Source organism: Ahaetulla prasina, chromosome 1 (genome assembly GCF_028640845.1).
Source record: "Ahaetulla prasina isolate Xishuangbanna chromosome 1, ASM2864084v1, whole genome shotgun sequence".
NCBI lineage: Eukaryota > Metazoa > Chordata > Lepidosauria > Squamata > Colubridae > Ahaetulla > Ahaetulla prasina.
The window spans coordinates 171893675-171915353 of NC_080539.1; the positions used below are offsets into that span (position 1 = coordinate 171893675).

Consider the following 21679-nt stretch of genomic DNA (forward strand, 5'->3'; position numbering starts at 1 on the left):
ACACGCGAGCCACAGCCACCCCAAGGTGACAAAACCCTCCTGAAAGCCACCGTTTTCTTCTCAACCAACACGGGAGCGAGCTTCCGCTCTGCCCGCCGCCGGCGCCGCGTTTGTTTCCTTTGTGCTCCGTCCGGAGCCCCGAGCTTCTTCAGCGCGCTTCCTCCTCACCCGTGCGACGCGTCCTGCCCCTTTAAAAAGCCGCTGCCGCCGTGAGCTCCAGAGCGCAAGGGGGCGGGGCGCGTCGCTGAACGGCGTCTCGCAAGGCCAACGGGCGGCGGGCGAGGAGGCGGGCGTTGCGGGGGTGTCTGTCGGGTTAGAACGAGGCGTGACCCAGTTGACGCGCGCTGGAAGGAGAGGGGAGTGGGAAGGAGGCAGAGGTGCAAACAGCCGCCGACGCCGCCGACACCGACGCTGCCTCTTTCGCCACCCCAGCGGTGCCGTCGCCCAGCCGGGTCAGCGTGCTTCTCTCTCGCCCGTGAGCCTGGGGAACCTGCAGCTCAAAGCCGCCGCTAGCCACAGCACCATGTACCCCGGGAACAAGCGGAAAAAGCTCTGGCGGGAGGAGAAAGGTACTGACCTCCCTCCTTCACCTGAAAAGCGCAGCCGGGGCTCCTGGAGCGTGCAGGAGGGTGCGGGGCGGCCCCCCCTCAACGCCGCCTCTCCCACTTGTGTTTCCTTTCACGAGGCGTGCGGGCAAAAAAAAAAAAGGCTAACGCTCCTCCTTTCCTCCTCCTCCTCCTCCTCCTCCTCCTCCTCTCCGCGCGAGTCGGCGGCGGTCTCTGCCCTGCTCTCACCTGCGCGACGTTGCCTTCCTTCCCGTCTCAGCCGTGTTACCTTGGCAGGACAGCCGCGCTCCTCCCTTTGCTTTGCAACGCTTCTCTTAGCTGGCGCTTTTTCTCCCCCGTCTCTCCGCTGGAGGAGGGCTCCTTTTCTTCTCCGGACACCAAGTCCGCCTTCGGGTCTGGGGGTGGGGAGGGGAGTTGGATGGGACTGCATCCTCTCTGCACACCCCTCGCAGCAGCATCCCAGTTTAGGGTAATCCTAACGGGCCCAGGCCTCTCTTGCCACTCAGGTGCTGCGACCTTGGCAAGGGTTCTTGGGTCAGCCTTACCTAGAGATGTCCAGGACATCCTCCTGATAGGAGCTGATCAGTGGGGATGGTTGTTTTCCTCCCCACCCCCATCCCTAGTTTTGCTTTAAGTCTGTTTTGTTTCAGACTTGGTAATCTTCCTCTTACTTCGTTTCACTGCCTGGTGAATCTTTTGTTTCTTTCTTGGGTACCGCCATCCTTTAAAAGTTATTTTCTGCTGGGTCATTACCGTTTGTTTCCCCTTAGTCCTGTATGCATTAACCCAGAGCAAAGCTGTCAACCTGGAATGTACTTTCACAGAGTTCCGGTTGCAAATTGTGCGCTGACAATAACTCAAGAGTTGGTGTGAGTGCCTCTTAGGAAATGAAAGTGAGGTTTCTCTGCTGCCTATGAATCTTTCTGCTTCAAAATGCTTGGAATGGAAGCTACCGTCTTTGATAAGTTGCTGGCTGAATGAATTTCAACTTCCCTCTCATTCTATTGTGAGGGAGTTTCAAAAAAGTGACAGGGAAGATAAAACGTATCTGTAAAACAAAAAAGAACATGGCCATTGTTTGTGTACTGTGTGAAAGTTGTGAGAGTTGAAAACATCTATTGAATCAACTTTACCCAGTCATTCTAAATTTGTGAGGATGGATTGCTTCACTTGGTAAAATACCAAACCTTCTAATGGTGAAGTGGTTTCTTTGAATATAGATTCTGAAAAAATTTCTAACCACTTCACATTTCTCTAATTTTTATAACATCTTATACCTCTATCATCTATCAAAACTCCAATTTCTCTCTCTCTCTCTTTTATCTTTCGCCATCTTTGCCAATAATTTAGAATTTCTATTACTAAATTCAAAAATTCCTATTTAAAATCTCAAATTTCTTTTTACTAACTCTGTATCTTCTTCTATCATTTTATTTCTTAACATATTAAGCTCCTGAAGAATTTTTTTCTTTAGTAAGCAAAATTGATTTTCCAATTCTTTAATCTGATTTTTATCTCTTTCCATTTTAATTTTATAATTTTTATATTTCCTACTTGATAATTTAATACTCTCCCCTCTAAACACCGCTTTCATCGCATCCCAAACAATTTCAAATTTAACCTCCCCGTTATCATTTAATCTCCAACTTTCCTCCAGTTTTTAAGTATCCATTTTTATCCTTTTCATTTTTATACAATTTCGTCATATCTCCAATAGCTTCTTTTTTCTCAAAATTAAAATCTAAGTCCACCATAACTTCTGCATGATCAGAATCTTTAAATTCCACATCTACCTTATCCACATTATTCAACAAATCTTTAGAAAGAAAAATATAATCAATTCTAGAATATGTATTATATATCTTAGAAAAAAAAGTGTATACTCTCTCAATTCCTTTAACCTCTCTCCACACATCAACCACGCCATTTCGAAGCATCCACATATTTAAAATCCCCATTTTATTTGCTCCTCCACAGCGGGTGGGATTAGTACTATCTATTTTATCTCTGATTAAATTAAAATCCCCAGCCACAATTACTTTCCCTACACTTTCATTCTCCAAAATTTTTGTTATTTTTTCAAGAAATTCTCTTTGTTTTTCATTCGGTAAATATAAATTAACAAGTGTCACTTTTTCCTCATTAAGATTTCCAACAATTATTACATATCTTCCATCTTCATCCAAAATTACCATATTTTTCAAAGTACACCCTATCTGATATCAGTGTTGCAACTCCTCTAGCTTTTGAAGTTCCAAATGCTTTTCATATATTTGCATACCTTTTATATACATTCTATTTGAATCTTCAGATTTCTGATGGGTTTCTTGTAAAAATAAAATGTCTGGCAAATCCCTTTTAATCTTAAGCTCCAATCTTCTTCTTTTAATCTGGTTCCCTGTACCCTTCACATTCCATGACATTATTTTTATAACTCCCATTTAAAATATAAATTTTTTAATCCTATCCCCGCATCTTCCTTTCTGTGCCCACCACCCGACATTAAACTACCATATTTAACATATAAACAACAATAAGAAAACAAAAAACAAAAAAAAACAAACAATAAAGTACAAACAATCTTCTTCCCCCACATCCTCATCGATTTCGCCTCTATAAAGAGAATGGGGGAGAGGGGACGTGCCAATGCCCGGGCCACTTCTTTCGGGCTGTCTATTTAAATTCATCACTCAAAAAAAAAGATAACGATGACCCGCATTCAGCTTCGTATTTTCCAAGACTCTTATCTGCTTCTTCTCTTACTGTATCCTCACGACTCTTCTTCTGTTCAACCAACACAGGTGATATTTCTTTCCTCTTTAACCCTTTGGAGTCTTGCCCTCCAATAGCCCCTTTTTCTTCTTCTGGGATTGATGTTTCCGCGTATGTTCCACCCATCTGAAGCATTTGATCTTTTATCTCCATTAAATCCTCCATCTCAATCAGTCCAAGCTCCCGTAAATATAATAATGCATCTATATCTGGGGTGATTGTACGCATCCTTCCTTTATAAAAAAATTTCAATTGTTGTGGTGGCCTCCAATTGTATTTAATTCCATTATCCCTCAAAACTTTTGTGATTGGTTTTAAAAAAAATCTCCATGCCCTTTCTTCTCTTGATATATCCGGGAAGACTTGAATAGTCTTCCCTTCGAACTTCAAAGCATCTCCCAACTCTCTCACCTTGGCCATAACTTCCAACTTATCACCAAGATTTGCGAACCTGACAAGCACGTTCCTGTTAGAACCATTTTGCCTTCTATATCCAATTCTAAAAACACTTGCCAGGTCTGCTATTGTGAACGTAAGTTGCGTATCCAAATCATTAATCCATTTCAAAACCCGCTGTTTCAATTTATCCTCCTTTTCTTCTGAGATTCCTCTGATAACTAAATTATATTTCCTCATCTCTTCTTCCAAAAGACAGATTCTCTTATCTTGCTGCTCATTTTTATAAAATATTTTACCAATTTGCCGATCTACTTTTACTTCATGCACATGCATCTGCTCCATTTCATCTTTAATCATTATCATTTCCTCTTTTTGTTTTGCAAAGTTTTCATTCATCTCTTGCTTTAAATTCTGCATTTCAGATGTCAGTTTCAATGTCAAATTATCTATACGCTCTGATAGTCCTGCTATTTTTTCCCCAATTTTATTTAAAGCTGCAGCAAGTTGCTGCGTTTCTGAAAGTTGTTGAGTCATTTTGAAAAAAACCAAAAAATTTCCCAAACTAGGATTCCAAACCAATTTTACAGAGGGTCTTAGTGAAGATCAAAGGACGACTGTCTTTTAATTGAAGCGAAGCGGCTTATTTGCACTGTTATCTCTCAAGTTCAAGGATACTCCACAAAGAAACACAAAACTTCACAGCTAACATTAATCAGCGCCATTTTTCCTCCACGACAGCAAAGCAGAAAGGAAGACAAACCAACTTAAACGAAGCAAAATCCTTTTTTTTTTTTCTGTAATATAAACAAGCTATTAATTTGCTCTCAGAAAAAAAAAATAATGAGAAAATTAGCTCAGTAAAATCCTCTTACTACCAAACAATCCAATAAAAAATCAGTTTCTCTTCTCTTCAATTAAATTCTTCTTGGCTGAACTTCCGGAAGGCTCAAAAAAAAATAAATCTTCTCATTATCAAATTCAGTCCTTCACTTAGCCTCAGCAATAGAAAATTTTTTTTTAACACAGAACAAGATAGTTAATTTTGGAAAAACAAAACACAGCAATTTATTCCAACTTATCTTGTCTGCCGGCTTCGGTCAACCCACGCTGTAGAAACTCCTTAATTTCAGATGACCTACCAGTTTTAAATTCAATCTGCTGGGCTGTTAACACTTTCAGTTCATGATTTATTACTCCACAAAGAAACACAAAACTTCACAGCTAACATTAATCAGCGCCATTTTTCCTCCACGACAGCAAAGCAGATAAATTCTTCTTGGCTGAACTTCCGGAAGGCTCAAAAAAAAAATAATCTTCTCATTATCAAATTCAGTCCTTCACTTAGCCTCAGCAGTAGAATAAAATTTTTTTAACACAGAACAAGATAGTTAATTTTGAAAAAACAGAACACAGTAATTTATTCCAACTTATCCTGTCTGCCGGCTCGGTCACCCACGCTGTAGAAACTCCTTAATTCAAACCGTTTCAAATGACCTACCAGTTTTAAATTCAATCTGCTGGGCTGTTAACACTTTCAGTTCATGATTTATTAACTTTCGTCCATAACAGTGCATTCCAAACGGCATAAATTCTCATAAATCTTCATTAATAAGCCCTGTGAAGTGAAGGAAAGGTCCTTACCCCACCACGGTCATGGCCACGCCCCCCAGGCGGCATATTTCCAACCAAAGAAACAAAGCTAACTTTTATTCATTGATATCTTTATTTTCTAAGAAGGCTTTTTATATCCATTTGAAGGACAGCAGCATTCCTGGAAATAAAAATAATGCTGCTAGTGCTTTGCTTTGCATTTTTTACTTAAAATATAAGGTTAGTGGGTTGGCAGCTGGTGGACAGAAGTGTGAATAACTATGACTAACTGTGATTGCAACCAAATATTGGCAGCTATGAAATAAAACCATGTTTATGAAGTGGTCTCAACTAATAACCAATGAAATGACAGCACATACGTTGCTTTTATGTCAGGACAGGGAGTATATTTGCAAATTGTTGTTGTTGTTGTTGTTTACATTTATACCCCGCCCTTCTCCGGAGACTCAGGGCGGCTTACAGTGTATAAGGCATTTGCTACTACTTGTTCTTGTAATGCTAACTTTTGTTAGAGCAAGTACACTGATTCACTTTTTCGTCTCTTAATAATATATCCTTGTTTATGCAACTCTAAAAGGACAATTGAGTGCCAAAACACACATGACATCATATTGTCCCGATTGTCACTAGGGTCTATCTTGTCAGGGTTATGATTAATATTATTTACAATTGTTAATGTTCTGTCTCAGTTTGGTGTATATAATTTTTGGGATGCGGTATAGTAAGTAATTATACTATATATAGTACATTATACTATATATAGTACATTTTTAAAATCAAATCCAACCCTTCTTGTTCTTACACTTGAGATGGAGATCAAAAACTTTTTAAAATGACCTAGAGTAAAATAGCTGTAGGAAATAGCAGACAAAGCCAAAATTGCAAATGACTCCATATCTGACATACTGTAGTATTTATGATCAATTTGTTTTATTTTGATTTTATCCTTGACAGTACAGGAATTTGCTAACTTATGGGTTAGAATACATTCTGAAAACATGGCTGTGATGCTACTTGGCAAGCCATAAAACAATGAAGAGGGATGAGACTTAGCAAGCAAGATGTCTATGGACTCATGTTGGGATCTACAGATTTAGTGCATTCAAGAACCTGAAATTTTGATATCGATCTTGCATTCCAGGAAATTATAACTAAAGAAAATTATCCTAAATAGAGAAGCACCAGTTCTGCTTTTGCTCTATTATTTATATGGGAATTGTACAGATACAGGACAAGCAGTTCTCATTAGGGAACCTGACATTAGCGTATTTGGTATCAATGCTTATCAAACTAGTATTGTACAGCATGACAGTCAAAAATAAACTGAAAATAGAACCAAAAGGATTTTGTCATTACGTGACTAAATAGAGAGAATAATGCTATAGTTATCATTGCTATTTAAAGATAGACTATCCTTTCTTCTTCTTTTTAGCCTCTTCAGGACAAGTGACTAATTACTTTTTGAATTCTGGTTAGCTGATCATAGTCATTGACTCTTGTGGCTTCTGCAATTTTAGTAGTATTTGGGAAGAGTAAAAAAAAGACTGGAAGAAAGTGGGGTTTTTTTTGAACAGTTTGGTGTTTTTCTAGTGAATATAGTAACCTCTTTTGGCTTCTCATGATGATCTAATGTTGATATGGCAGTAACCTAGCAACAGTACTTAGTTATTGCTACTAATACTCTATGTGGCCACTAATAGAACTTAGAGAAGACCGGAGGCCAAAGAAAATGGTAAAGATGTAATATTAACTATACTAAGTCATGTTGTAAAATGTAGTTTAACAATCTATACTGGCTTGATTTGCACAAAATTCTAGGCCATTTATGGATTTACATATAATTAATCAAAAGTAAACAAGCTGTACTATAGCTTATTTTGATGTGTGAATCCAGCTAAATAATACAGATATGTTTTGTTAATTGCTATTTTTTAGTTTGAATTGAGGGCTACTTGATACGCTTCATTTTCCTTACATGAAAAGATGTAGTACAAATCTTACCCCCACCATCCAGTCACAACTGATGAACCTTGTTGGTTGAGAAATGAAACATCATCATCTTCAAGGAAAAAACAGTCCAGTTGCCTTTAGAAAAAGCATCTTTGAGACAATTATGACCTGGATGACTGAGAATCTCCATAAACATATAGAAGTCTACATGTTTACAATCTACATGTAAAACAGTAGAGTAATTATATGAAGACTCTCTATTCCTTCCTGACAGGTGCTTCTCAGAACATCAAGTCTTTAGTTGAGAAGACTTCTTTCTCTCTCTCTCTCTCTCCCGCCCCCCATTTTAATATTGTTTTTTACTCCAAAAATTGTCAGGTGTTTTTAATATTTGTGTGCTTCCCCTGGTACTAGAGCTCTTTGTCCAGATTTTAAACAGCTAGGTTCTAGCTTAAAGCCAACTTCTGTCATCTTAGCTTTCTCTGAACTATCAGCATTTTTACCCATCCTTTTAATCCTGGAATGTACAAACTTTGCTTTGAGCGGTTTTCTTTGTGCATGGTTGTTTAGATACGTGGTGAAGATGTGACAGCTACTGCCCACAGTAAATGAACAGTGATATTTGTAGGTCATAGAGGCAGACAGCTTTGTTCATGTTTTCCTGTGCAATATGTGGACATTGTTTAAGTTGAGAGCTGTGTAGTTTCTGCCCTTCAAACGTTGAACTCGTAGGTCAGACCAAATATGAAACTGTGTTCAGTGTTCTAAACCAAAACAAACTATTATGGCTTAAATTCATTCAATATGCTAATAGTGAATGTGATTGATAAACTACTATTTATGGCTTAAAGTGTTGTATTTATGAAGAGTCAGCCAGAGTGCCTCCATCCAAGTGCTTTATGCTATGCCCAGGCTTCTAAATCTTGATGTGTTGCATTTAAATGGGATCCATCCCACTCTGATCATGTCAATTTTCCAGAAAACCTACTGTGTTTTATCAAATTTACACATCATCAGTTCTTTTTTTTCCTCCATAATGGAGCTCAGAATAGTGTATATACACCCACTCCTTGTTCTGTTCTGTCAATTAGGTCATTAAGCAAAATGGTCACTAAGTGAACATGTGAAAAAGAGATGCTACAAAGATCACTGGCTTCTGCCATCTTATTCAGCTACAGGTAGTTCTTATGAGTAGTTGTTTAGTGACTGTTTAAAGTTAAAATGGACCCTCCAAAAGGTACTCTCCCCCCCACCCAATTATGTGACTGCATTGCAGGTGCTTGGCAACCAGCCTGGATTTACAGCTGTTTGCAGCGTCTCATGGTTATATGATTGTGATTGATTACGTTTTTGCCAAAACTATGCATTTATTTCTGGTCTTTAGGAAGAACATCCCACAGCAAACCATGGGTTTGCTTAATTAGTGTGGCATTCACTTAATGACTATGGATTCACTTAATGACCATGGTGATTTGCTTAATGGTCACTGCACAAAAAGACATAAAATCAGGTCACTCATATGATTATCTCCTTTTGAGCCGAGGTGGCGCAGTGGTTAGAGTCCAGTACTGCAGACTACTTCAGCTGACTGCTAGCTGCAGTTCAGCAGTTCAGATGTCACCAGGTCAAGGTTGAATCAGCCTTCCATCCTTTTGAGGTGGGTAAAATGAAGGCCCAGATTGTTGGGGGCAATATGCTGACTCTGTAAAACCGCTTAGAGAGGGCTGTAAAAGCACTATGAAGCAGTATATAAGGCCAAGTGCTATTGCTATTTGACTATCACTACTTACTGCCATAATGGGCAGGCTCCATTATGGTTGTAAATCAAGGACTACCGGAAAATTTCTCTTGTAACATCATGGTACCATTACTCTTACTCCAATTTGTGTTGTTAGCTGTCTGAAATTTGGTCATAAGTGCATTGGTTGTTTGGAAAGTAACGTTTTTATTACTGTTGTATTTGTGAATGGTCACTTAAGTTGAGGAAGTCGTTATGTGAGGAATGGGTGTAATATTCTGATGTCTCCAATTTAGACAATGACTACTTTCAAATCAGTTTAGCTCTAGAATGCTTGCTATAGAATATATAGAATGATCCTTTACAACTCTTTCATTTTTTGGGTTCTAATCTTGCTCAGAATGTAACCATTGCTCTGTCTTTCTTCTAGGCACTCTACTTCACACATGTCTTCTGAGTGCTTTCCTTAACTTTTCAGAATTGTATGATGGTACCAATTCTCAACCTCAAGGAAGTTGATTAGAAACAAAATAAACTTTTATGCAGAGAATATTCTGATTAAGTCAGGAAACAAAAGATGGAAAGATTAACCTGGGTGTCTCAACACAGTGGTTGGCAGGATTAGTTAACTATCTTGTTTTTCAGAAAGAATATGCTGGTAAAGGATACCCTGGATAGCAACTATCTCTTTTTCTCTCTTCCCTGTTCTGGATTTTGTTGTGTGATACAACCTTGGGAGTGAAATTTAGAACTCTCAGTCTTTGGGGGCATTGTAGGGTCACTATTGTGATTTAATTGTGAGAAGGTGTGTCCTAGATTACCAAGTTTACCGATACATTCATATAAAGATGAGCAATATGCACACTGATAGTGTAACTTCACTGGAAAAACTGTCTAAAAGCAGTGATGGCTAGGAATTAAGACTGGGATTGAACCATAGACTGAAAATTACAAATTAATCACCGAATGGAGTGATTAATTTTTGAAATGTTTGAATTTTCATATTATAGAGCTTGAGTCCCTTAGGAATAGAAATATTTTGGAGTGCTGCTCCATATAGGCATTTTTCTCCACTAATAATGTTTTTCAGTATCTGGAACCTAATTTTTCAGATAAGGCAGCTAAGTATGCATGCATTTAATATGGCCTCTACTTGCCACTCTATAAAAGTATAGTGTGCATTTTTATGACCAAAATCATTCAGGATTTAATGCTTGAGGCACTGAAGTAGTAGGGACAGTATTGTAATGTATGTTTGCATTGAAAGTGGAGCTTGGCTGAAACATTAAAATAGAGTAATCCTAAATAGACAGTGAAGTACCATGGATTAACTTAAATAGAAGCTTGTTTTGCTTTGTTTTTTGAGAGGGGGATCACTTCTAACACTGTTGAACTGCATAAAAACTCATTTTAAGATATGTGAGAACATCTTTATCTTTTACTATAGAATGCTGGCATTCTTTCACTTGAAACAAAAGTGACAGAGCGGGAGTGATGATACCTACAGGCATTCTTCACATGTCAGGGTAGACAGAACTCTGGTGTGACAAACTGTATCCTGCCAATGCAACTAAAGAAATGTAGCCTCTAGTGCTCGCTAATCCTTCATTTACGTTGACTACTGCTGTTTCCCTCAATTTTTAGTTCCTACTGTGCCGTATCATGTGCGCCTTGCTTCTTAAGAGCATGGAAGCTTGAAGCATATGTTTCTGAGCCTGTAAAAGTGAGTGGGGATTTTGAAAAGAAAAGAACCTTGTTCTGACATTACACTTGGGTAGACTTTACCATGCAGTAGTAGTAAGAAACCTTTCCCTCTAAAGTTGTATTGATAACCCTCGGGGGTATATTTACATTGGCACAGACTCCTTGACTATATTTGTGGATCAGGTACTTTTTGCTTACATTCCAGTGTGATTTTTGAATTGCCTTAATGCAGGGTTTCCCAATCCCCATTCTGTGGCCTGCTACAAGTCCGTGTCCTGTTGGGAACCAGACTGTGCAAGTTGTGGGCAAGTATGCAAAGCTCCATTTGCACATGTGCAGGATTAGGTTGCGCGTGTTAAACCATCTCCTCCCTACCATTGCCTGCCACCACCGCCCAGCATCACTGCTGCGCCACAGATCCAGAAAGGTTGAGGATTGCTTAATGGGCTAAACTCATTCTGACCGGCAACTGTGTCATTCATATATACATATATATATGAGGGTGAAAAAATATCAGGTAGTCCTTGACTTACAACCATTTGTTTAGTGTTGTTTCTTCATGTCATATAATATATGTGGGTATATGCATAATTTTGTATTTATTTATTTTGTCATGTTTATGCAGTGTATATATTGGAGGTGGAGACCCTTGGAGGGCTGTATGCAACAAAATTTCATTTTAAAGTATGCCGATTAGTGTACATTCAAAGTGACAATAAAGTTATTCTATGTCTAATTAGTTGATTCATTTGAACAGGTCGACATAATTTTCAGGAAACCTGAAGAAGCAGGGCTACTTTAGTTTGTACCAAAACAATTTTAATCTTGTCCTAGCTCCAGAATGCCCCGAAGTCATTTTGCAAAGAGAGGACAAATGGATAGTCATAGATGTATTTATTGATCTGTTTCATTTAACTTAACTATTTTTCACATGTTGTTTTTTTTTTTGACCAATGCATTGAAGTAAGAAAGTGGACAAAAAACTCCCAAACAAATGATTTCGAAGTTTGGATTGCATCTGTAGCTTCAAAATATAGTCTATTGCAATTTATTCTTATATTTTAAACAGTTGTAGTCTGCATTTTAAAACAAAGTGTTTGCAAGACAGCTTAAAATATTTTGAAATCACCATGTAAAAAATTAACTAGAAACATAGTAAATTATTTGCTAGGTATCAGTAATATAAAAATAGTATTCAAACAGCAGAAAGTTAATTTAAAAACTCTAGTTTAGCATGACAGTTAAATTATGAACTTAAATATAATAAAGCATATTACTTTAATATGATTTCAGTTTAATAATGGATTAAATTAATGCATTTTAAAATATTAAAAGTATTATAGACCTGTGAGAAATGCCTCTGATGATTTTATTATTATTGATTTAGGTGTATATGCTGCTTTTATATGTTTGTTTCTAAGCACCTCCAAACAATAAGATCAAAATTAAATATAAGAATATACATTACAGGTAGACCTCAATTTATGACTACAATTGACCCCAAAACTTCTGTTACTGAGCAAGGCTGTTAAGCTTGTCCCATTTTATGATTTTTGCCACAAATCACTGTAGTTGTGATGAACAATGCAGTTGTTAAGTGATTCTGGCTTTCCCTATTGGCTTTGCTTGCCGAAGCTAGCAGGGAAAGTTACAAATGACCCCAGGACAGTATAACTTTCATAAATAGATGTCAGTTGTCAAGCATCTGATTTTTGGTCATGTTACCATGAGAATGCTGGAATAGTCCTAAGTGTGAAAACTGATCGTAAGTCATAACTTTTTTTCAATACCATTGTAACTTAGAATGATCATTAAATGAATGGTTATAAATTGAAAACAACCTATACAGTGTAACAACGGGATAATCAACATCTCATGCACTTTGGAACAATCATAAAACTATTCTTATCATGTGGCTTTATAATGGCTCCCTCCTACCTCCCAAAGGCCTACTGGGACAGCTAGGTTTCACAAAAAAGCTGACAAGATGGGGCCATTGGGGGAATGCTATCTCAGAGATGGCCTTTCACTGAAATTCCTGAAAATGTCATTTTCTTGGAAATGGAACCCAGAGTTTGTCTTCCAAATCTTAACAAATTAATAGGGAGAAGGTGAGCCTAAACATACGCAGGTCCTAAACCATGAAATTATTTAACGGTGACAATCAGCATTTGAATTGTATTGGAAATCAACAGGCAGCAAGTACTGCTCTTGTAGCAAAGGTGTTTGTTACATAAGCAGATGGACCAATATATTTGATTACTCAAGCCTCTGAATTCTGGACTGGTTGTAGTTTCTGGATCCCCTTCAAAGGCAACTTTATGTGGAACACATTGTAGTATTCCACCTTTTGTGGAACACATTGTAGTAATCCAGATGTGAAATTACTCAGCCGTAAGTGGCAGTTAGCAAAGCCTCCTGATCCAGGACAGGCCATAATTCATAACTATACACAAAATAGTTATTTTGCAAAGGCCATCTTAGCCACATTTGCCACCTGTTCAAGTCAGATCTGTTAGTCTGAGACCTAATTATGAACTAGCTCTATATGAGGAAGATAAACTCTGTCCAGTGGACGTGATGGAATATTTTTGAAACTGGAAGGCTTCTGCATGTGGTATCAATCAGTCATGTTGGGATTGAGTTTATGTTGGTTAATTCCCCTCCAGTCCATGTTTACAGGCATTGAGACAAACTTTAATTATGTTTCTCATTGGCCCAGAGTTGAAAAATACTACTGAATATCATCTGCATATTGGTACTTGACTATAGTTTCAGTAGGGGCATCATTCTAGATACTGAGCCACTAAGTTATGAACAGCTTCGCAAGTTAATACTATCATTTTGACTGAGGGTGAATTGGAGGCCATAATGTTATCTGGTATAATAAATGTTATGATGGATTATTCCAGTTACTATTCTTGCTGCCTTACTTGTACTGATTAAAGGTATCAGAGGGTGAACTCTTCTTTGCAGATACTGCATCAGTGGTGGGCTGCTGCCGGTTTAAGAACTGGTTCACCCAGCACCGAAAATGTGAGCATGCACATGCACACCACTTCAAAAACACGGCGATATAGGACGGGATAGAGCTAGGGCAGCTGGGCGGACCCACCTGCAGGTTGCAACTACCAATTCGCTTGAACCGATCTGATCCGGCAGCAGCCCACCTCTGTATTGCTTAAACTATTCAGGAATAAAAATTGATTTCATGAGACTTAGGAAAAGAAATTATTAAAATTCCAATGTGTTCCCTTCAATAGTGCTTGCATCAAAATCTGCTATGCCTTCCCTTCTGTCTCCCCAGCTCCCAGGATACATGCTATCATCGGGTCATTTTTGTGGCATGCTTGGTAACAATTGTTTTTACGTTATGTTTTCTTAATTATATATTTAACTCTTTAGCATCAAATGATCATAATTAATGTTCATTAATGTAATTGCTGTGAATATAGGTTGAATGTCTCTGTTTGAAATAGTGGTTTAGCAGCTTAGCAGGTACCTAATAGTAGCAATTCAACTTCCCATTGGGGAAATGGTTTATTCTAGTAGCAGTCAGAAAATGAAGATAGCTAAGCTGGCACTTTTTGAGCTGTCCTCCCTCTCCCCCCCTCTCCATCCTTCCCTCCTTTTTATAATAAAGGATCTTATTTAAATAAAATCATTTTTATTTAATTAGGAATTTTAACTAGATTATAGACGTTTCAGTCTGCTTAGCTGCTATCATATTTTAATTTTGTTACTGTGTTGTATGTCTCTCTACTCAGAACTGTAATGTTCTTTTACAAATAACTTCATTAAAAATAAAATCATAAAAACCATCCAAATGGGAAAATGGGCTCCATTTGGTAGTATCCTGTTGATTATAGAGATGAAGACAGCAGCATGCACCAAAGGATAAATTTTCTCACAAACTGTTTGGGATTGCATTGTATTGTATATTGGTAGATATTTTTGTACTGAATATTTGCTTATAGCTTATAGTTTCCTGCCAGGCCCCAAGAACAAAGAATGATATGATGCGTTATTTCTTAGTTTTCATTATTGATTTTCACCTATAGACAGGATCTTTTATCACTTCAATCTTTGCAATGATTTGTTGGTAGCAAAATTCATCTCAGAACATGCTAACAATTGAAGAATGTATAACTATCATTTTATTAAAACAAGCAGGTGATGTTAAGACACAGTTCTATTGCTATCATGAATGAAGAATGCGAGAGGCATAATAGAGTTCTTATGTAATATTACAGAGATTAAAGATTTCATTGTATTCATTTGATTCAGTGGCAAACAATTGGTTTTCAACTATTAAGGGGTGTGAGTATAATGCACAGAAATCTGGCCTTCTCCGTGTCCTGAAGGTTTATACTTTGTGATAAGTATAAACCTTCAGGACATGGAGAAGGCCAGGTTTCTTAGCCTTTGAAAAATGGGGCTGGTTTCCTGTTGATATTCCAACAATTTAATATTAAATACTATTATGAATAGAAGGAATTGTGAAGACTCTCATGATCAGCATCCTTGAGTACTGCTCATCCTTGTGCAGTTTATACAGACATACAGTTTGTGAATCAAAACCTATTCATTGATATTAAAAAGGTTACAAAATCCATTATGTAGTCATAATTGGAGTAATTGTAGCATTTGTATAAGGATAAGTGTTAGCTCATTCCAGATAGATATACAAGCAAGTTAAGTTAGTGTACATGCAGAATAAGGAAACCTTTGACAAGTACCATATCTTCTATTGTCTAATCTTCTCTTGATTTTATTTTACAATCCCCTTGAGAAAGTGCTAGTTTCCTCATGGTAAGTTAACCCTTTATGTTTACTTATAATTTCTTGTCTCTAAAATGCTTCTTACTCTAAAAGCTGCAAAGGTGTTTTGAGGCACAACTTTAATTCTGGTCACAGTTGTTGTTATAATCAGAGCAACTACCTGTACAGACTTCCTTCACTCTGGGCTAGATACCCTATAAATCTCACATAAAGTAAATAAAGCAAAAAAGTGGGAAAAATTGGGTTGATGAATAGGGTGTCAAATTTTGTAACTCAGGTGCGTTGCCACATGTGGTTCTGAATTTTTAAAGCTTTATTCTTAAGCACTACCAGTTGCTCAAACATATTTCCTTCCTTGTCTGTTGTTCTATGTACAGTGAAAGCATTTTCCTTCATTTTTTTTTTTACAGCTGGATTTCTCATATGCATAGTTATCATAGTAGGCAAATGTAGTATGTATTACCATAAATGTTATTAGCATTCTTTGCTATGTTGTGCACCATAAATTTGCTCAGGTTAAAAGCTTGTCCTAAGGCTGAAGATCTTTTATTTATTTATTTTATTTTTATTTTCATCAAGCATGTATTTTATGACAGATACAAGTGTAAACATAATTATAAATACATGAAAAGGATACGAATAAAAGAAAACATTAGGACAGGGACGGTAAGCACACTGGTGTGTTTATGCACGCCCCTTACAGACCTCTTAGGAATGGGATGAGGTCTACAGTAGACAGTCAGGTAGTGGATTCCAGGCATTGACAACTCTGTTACTGAAGTCGTATTTTCTGCAGTCTAGTTTGGATCGGTTTACCATGAGTTTATATCTGTTGTTTACTCTTGTATTGTTTTGGTTGAAGCTGAAGTATTAATTGGCTAGTAGGACATTGTAGCAGATAATTTTATGTACTATGCTTAGGTCAGACTGAAGATGGCAAAGTTCTAAGTTGTCTAAGCCCAACATTTCGAGTCTGGTGGCATAAGGTATTTTGTTGTGAGCAGAGGAGTGGAGGCCTCTTCTTGTGAAATATCTCTGGACTCGTTCGACTGTATTAAGGTCCGATATGTAGTGCGAGTTCCAGACAGATGGGCTGTATTCAAGAATTGGTCTGGCAAATGTTTTGTATACTCTAGTTTGCAGTTCAATATTACCGGAGAAGAAGCTACGCAAGATTAGGTTAGCAGCTCTTAATGCTTTTTTAGCAATGCTGTTACAGCGAGCTCTGGCACTTAGATCATTTGAGATGAGTACTGCAAGGTCTTTGACAGAGTAAGGGTCATCTGTTAGGTCTTATCCGACTGGCTTGTATTTTGTGTTCTGATTTTTTTTTGCCAATGTGTAAGACAGAGCATTTGTTGGTTGAGATTTGGAGTTGCCAGTTGTTTGACCATTCTGACAAATAGTCAAGGTCTTTTTGGAGAGTAGCAGCATTGTCAGTGGTGTTGAATAGTTTTACATCATCTGCAAAGAGAACGCAGTTGCTTGTAATATGATCACAAAGGTCATTTATATAAAGTATAAAAAGTGTGGGTCCTAAAACACTGCCTTGGGGGACACCTCTGTTAACAGGTGCAGGGTTAGATAAGGTGTTCCCTATTTTGACTACTTGCTGCCTTTTTGATAGGAACGCAGCTATCCACTTATGCAGGAATCCGGAAATGCCATAAGATTTTAGTTTTAGAAGTAGCTTGTCGTGTACTACTGAGTTGAAGGTTTTACAGAAGTCTATATAAATTGTATCTATTGATTTACCCTGGTCGAGTTTTGAAGTCCATATATTTTTGCAGTGTAATAAGTTGCAGATTGCAGGATGATTTTTTTCTAAAGCCAAATTGCTTGTTAGAGAGTAGGTTGTCAGTTTCTAAGTAGAGGGTAATGGATTGGTTTATGATTGATTCCATGACTTTGCAGGTGACACAACATAATGAGATTGGTCTGTAATTATCAACTAGGCTGGGGTCACCCTTTTTGAAGATAGGGATGACCGTGGCTAGTGACAATAAGTTAGGTAAGGTTGATGAATAGGGTGTCAAATTATGTAACCCAGGTGCGTTGCCACATGTAGTTCTGAATTTTTGAAGCTTTATTCTTAATCACTGTCAGTTGCTCAAATAAATTTCCTTCCTTGTCTGTTGTTCTATGCACAGTGAAAGCACTTTCCTTAATTTTTTTTTACAGCTGGATTTCTCACATGCATAGTTATAGTAGGCAAAGGTAGTAGGTATTACCTACATAAATGTTATTAGTATTCTTTGCTGTGTTATGCACCACAGATTTGCTCAGGTTAAAAGCTTGTCCTAAGGCTGAAGATCTTTTACCAGCTTTGGTGAATATAATATAGGTAATCTTTGCTTTACTCATTCAGCAACTGTTTGAAGTTATGATGGTGCTGGAAAAATAATGTTACAGTCAATTTATGACCATTTATTACCTCAGCAGCATCCCACAGTCAAGTGATCACCGTTACAGTCAGTACATGTTGTTCTTGTCTGCCCTGTGCTTTTTTATCCCCAGCCCTCACTCCCATTGCTTACAGAGCATAGAGGCAGCAGAGAAAGTGATTTTATGAGAATAAGCTTGTTTGCTCTTTAATCATGCTGGCAGCCCAGGACTGGGATGGGAATAGGGGTAGGTAGGAGCACTTGGGGCTGTGATTCCTAAACAGGGGAAGTGGCTCCAACAGATCCCAAGAACAACATCAGAACTCTTTGTCCAGAAGAGTACAGTGCTAGGAATAACTAAGATACTGCACAGAACCTTCAAACTCCAAGGTCCTACGGTAGAGGACCCGAGATTGCAGAAGACACAGGCCACCCATATGGGTGAGAATGGAATATTTTTCAAGGAATATTTTTTCAAGAAATATTTTTCCTAGCATTTCCCTGCAGGGACCAGTTTCCTCCCTCCTCCCATTAACTCACTGTTTATCCATTTGGTTGTACTAGGAATTGATTGACTGGCTTGCCACCTGAGCCTGACCATGGGTTTAGAGGAGGGGTCAGCAATCTGTGGCTCTGGAGCCGCATGTGGCTCTTTCATCACACTGCTGCAGCTCCTTGTCACCGGTCAGCTCCACATTTGATAGGGCTTTTGATTAGGACAGGTAGAGGAAAAAGGACGCCTCGCTGGGAGGAGACTCTATGGTGGGAGGAACCAGACTTTCAGTCGGCTCCAGAATTGAATGGGGGGCTTCCGGTTAGGAACTTTGTGGCTCTTTGAGTGTTTAAGGTTGCCGACCCCTGGCTTAGAGAGAGTGACTGGACCAAGGTCACCCATCTGGCTTTTATAGCTAAGGGGGGAACTAGAACACACAATCTCCTGGTTTCTACTCTGATGCTTTAACCGTTAGACCATATATTTATATACATATATTTAAATCCTTTCTATTTCATCCAGAGTTGTATGGATGTACACCCTATTGAACAAGAGGAGACTTTTATATATTAAACTTGTAAAAAAAAAAAGTATTCCACTAGAAGTTGTTTGACAGATGGACACAGTTTTAATAAGTCTAGAATATCAGGAGTTCTAAAGTGTGTTTTCATGCTTGGACAGCTATTTCATTTTGCTGAAATGCAAAGCTGTACTTTAGTTTGTTTTTCGATTATATTTGTTCTGTTTTATGAATTAATAAGATTTAAAATGTACTAATTTTTGAGCACAAATGTTTATCGTCTTGATTAATGCTCCCTCTGGTGGTATATTTTGGATTCTATAGCATATCCGCTTTGGTCCTGAAAGAGTTTGTTATTAATAAAGGTGATGAATCTATTTATGTTACAATTGTGCCTGTGATCATAATTAACTTTCTATATTTTATAATAAAATAGATGGAAAATGTCTTATATTATTGGCCTGCTGCCATATGATTTAGTAGTGTGTTCTCATAGAAAATCAACAGCACAAAAATAACTGTATAAACAAATGCTAATGTAACAACTCTGTCAGTAATTTCCTGGGAAGCTGTGGTATTTGTACTGCTACCAGTAGTCAGTTATGATATTGTGTATTGAGGCTTGAGTTACCAATTGGATGTGCTAACATCAACTTGTTAGCTGGTAGGAGCAATTGTATTTTATATAACAGTTGTAATGTTTTTCAGATACACAGTTAGTCTTGCACATTATATAACCTGCACATTTATTTGCTTCAAAACTGTACATTGAACTTTGCATGTAACTTTTCTGAATGGAATGGTTAATTTTTGCTTAAACTTTAGTGTTGGAAGTCTTATAAAATAGCATTATTGTAGATGCTGGTCCCATTACCACATTGTAGGGAACTGGATAGCTTGTTTTGGGTTTGGTTGCTGTTATTTTCTGTGTAATACACTTAATTGCATGAAAACCTGTCCTGCTAGGCTAGGGGTGTCAAATTCTCATCATCACGGCGTCATGTGACGTATCGGGACTTTTTTCTTCTTTGCTAAACTGGGCATGGACATGGCCAGTGCGTGACGCATCCGGCTCGCGGTCTGGGAGTTTGACAGCCCTGTGCTAGGCAATCCCTTTTCATAAATGATAGAATAAGTACAAGAAATTGAACGCTCAGGTTATTCATGGCTTCTGGGGGACACAGAAGAATAAGACACAGCAATCTTGCTTTGTTACATTTGCCTCACGGAGCATTCCTTTATCTTTGGAAAAGTTTGTATTCTTATCTAATACTAGTTTCAATGAGCTCTCCCAAAAAAATTTGCAACATTATCACAGAGGTAATAAAACGGCCAATTGGAAATAGCAGGTATAAGGCTTGGTAAGTAATTAAGAGTCTGGGGAAAACATTAGTTGTTTGGTTCAATAATTATGGTTTCTTGTGTAAGGTGAATGCCACAGATAAAAAAACGACCTATCATCCTTATTCAGTAATACACCTGTGAAACCTTGAAGATGATTTGAATGCATGAGAACATTAAATATGTGTTGTGGCACTGTGCAAAGACATCATTTGTGGAACAGACTGCAACTAATTCTCACTGCAATCTTAATCAGTGCAATTGGAGATCTGTAGGGCGGAAATGGGCCAATAAAATACTCTGCCAGGCCAGTATTCTTTCCCTTGATAAAATCAAGCATACCATATCATCATTTTGGGGGTTATCTTCTGCTTTGTTAGCCAAGTAAAAAGCTATACAAGTTACATATTTCATAGTCAAATAAAGGCTTTTTGATTTCCGATTTGATAGTTTTACTAAAGATCTAATGACCCATAAAACAGATGACATAATACAAACATACAAATACATCTATACATTTGTTGTATATACCAGTGGTGGGTTTCAATTTTTTTTACTACCGGTTCTGTGGGCATGGCTTGGGGGGCATAGCATGGCTTGGTGGGCATGGCAAGGGAAGGATACTGTAAAATCTCCATTCCTATCCCACTTCAGGGGAAGGTTAGTCTAAAATTCCCATTTCCTCCTGATCAGTTGGGACTTGGGAGGCAGAGAATAGATGGGGGCAGGGTCAGTCAGAATTTTTACTACCGGTTCTCCGAACTACTCAAAATTTTCACTACCGGTTCTCCAGAACTGGTCAGAGCCTGCTGAAACCCACCTCTGGTATGTACTACTTACTATAGTACTGTTCTGAAATAGAAGTCCAAAGAATTTTTTTCCAAAATCCAGACAAGGCGCAATTATGCTTAAAAGCTGATTTTTATGATCCTAGCTATTTCATGTAGTCCTTTGAATTTGAAAACCAAAAGGTACCATATTGTGGAGTTATGGGAACATGATTATGGTATCGGTTTGTAGTTCCTTAAAGCAACTATTGTATGTCTCTCCCCCACATCCCCCAGATTATATGGTTAACCACGCATAATTGTAGGAAAAGACACAATTGTTATAAAGAATTGCAAGTGGAGTTTTAATGCTGTTTTCTTTCTGAGATGGCTACTGTTAATGTGTTTTAGAAAAAAAAATATCCAATCATTAATTTTGCTATACAGGTAGTCCTCAACTTACAAGCATTGATTTAAGATTGTTCAAAGTTATAACAGCTCTGAATAAAGTCACTTATGACCAGTTTTCATACTTACGACCGTTGCAGCAGGCATGGTCATGATCAAAATTCAGGTGCTTGGCAACTGGCATGTATTTATTATGACAGTTGCACTGTTCTGAGACCACAGTTTGTAAACTTTACAGCTAGAT

General features: G+C 37.9%; 1 protein-coding gene across 1 annotated transcript in view; it reads left to right on the forward strand.

The window, feature by feature from the left end:
• The first annotated feature begins 17505 nt into the window (after positions 1 to 17505).
• Positions 17506 to 21679, forward strand: part of MACROD2 (mono-ADP ribosylhydrolase 2) — a 1239845-nt gene continuing 1235671 nt past the window's right edge. Inside the window, exon 1 of the mRNA XM_058180509.1 lies at positions 17506 to 17533. Coding sequence (XP_058036492.1) covers positions 17506 to 17533 — 28 coding nt within the window. The remainder of the gene's footprint in view (positions 17534 to 21679) is intronic.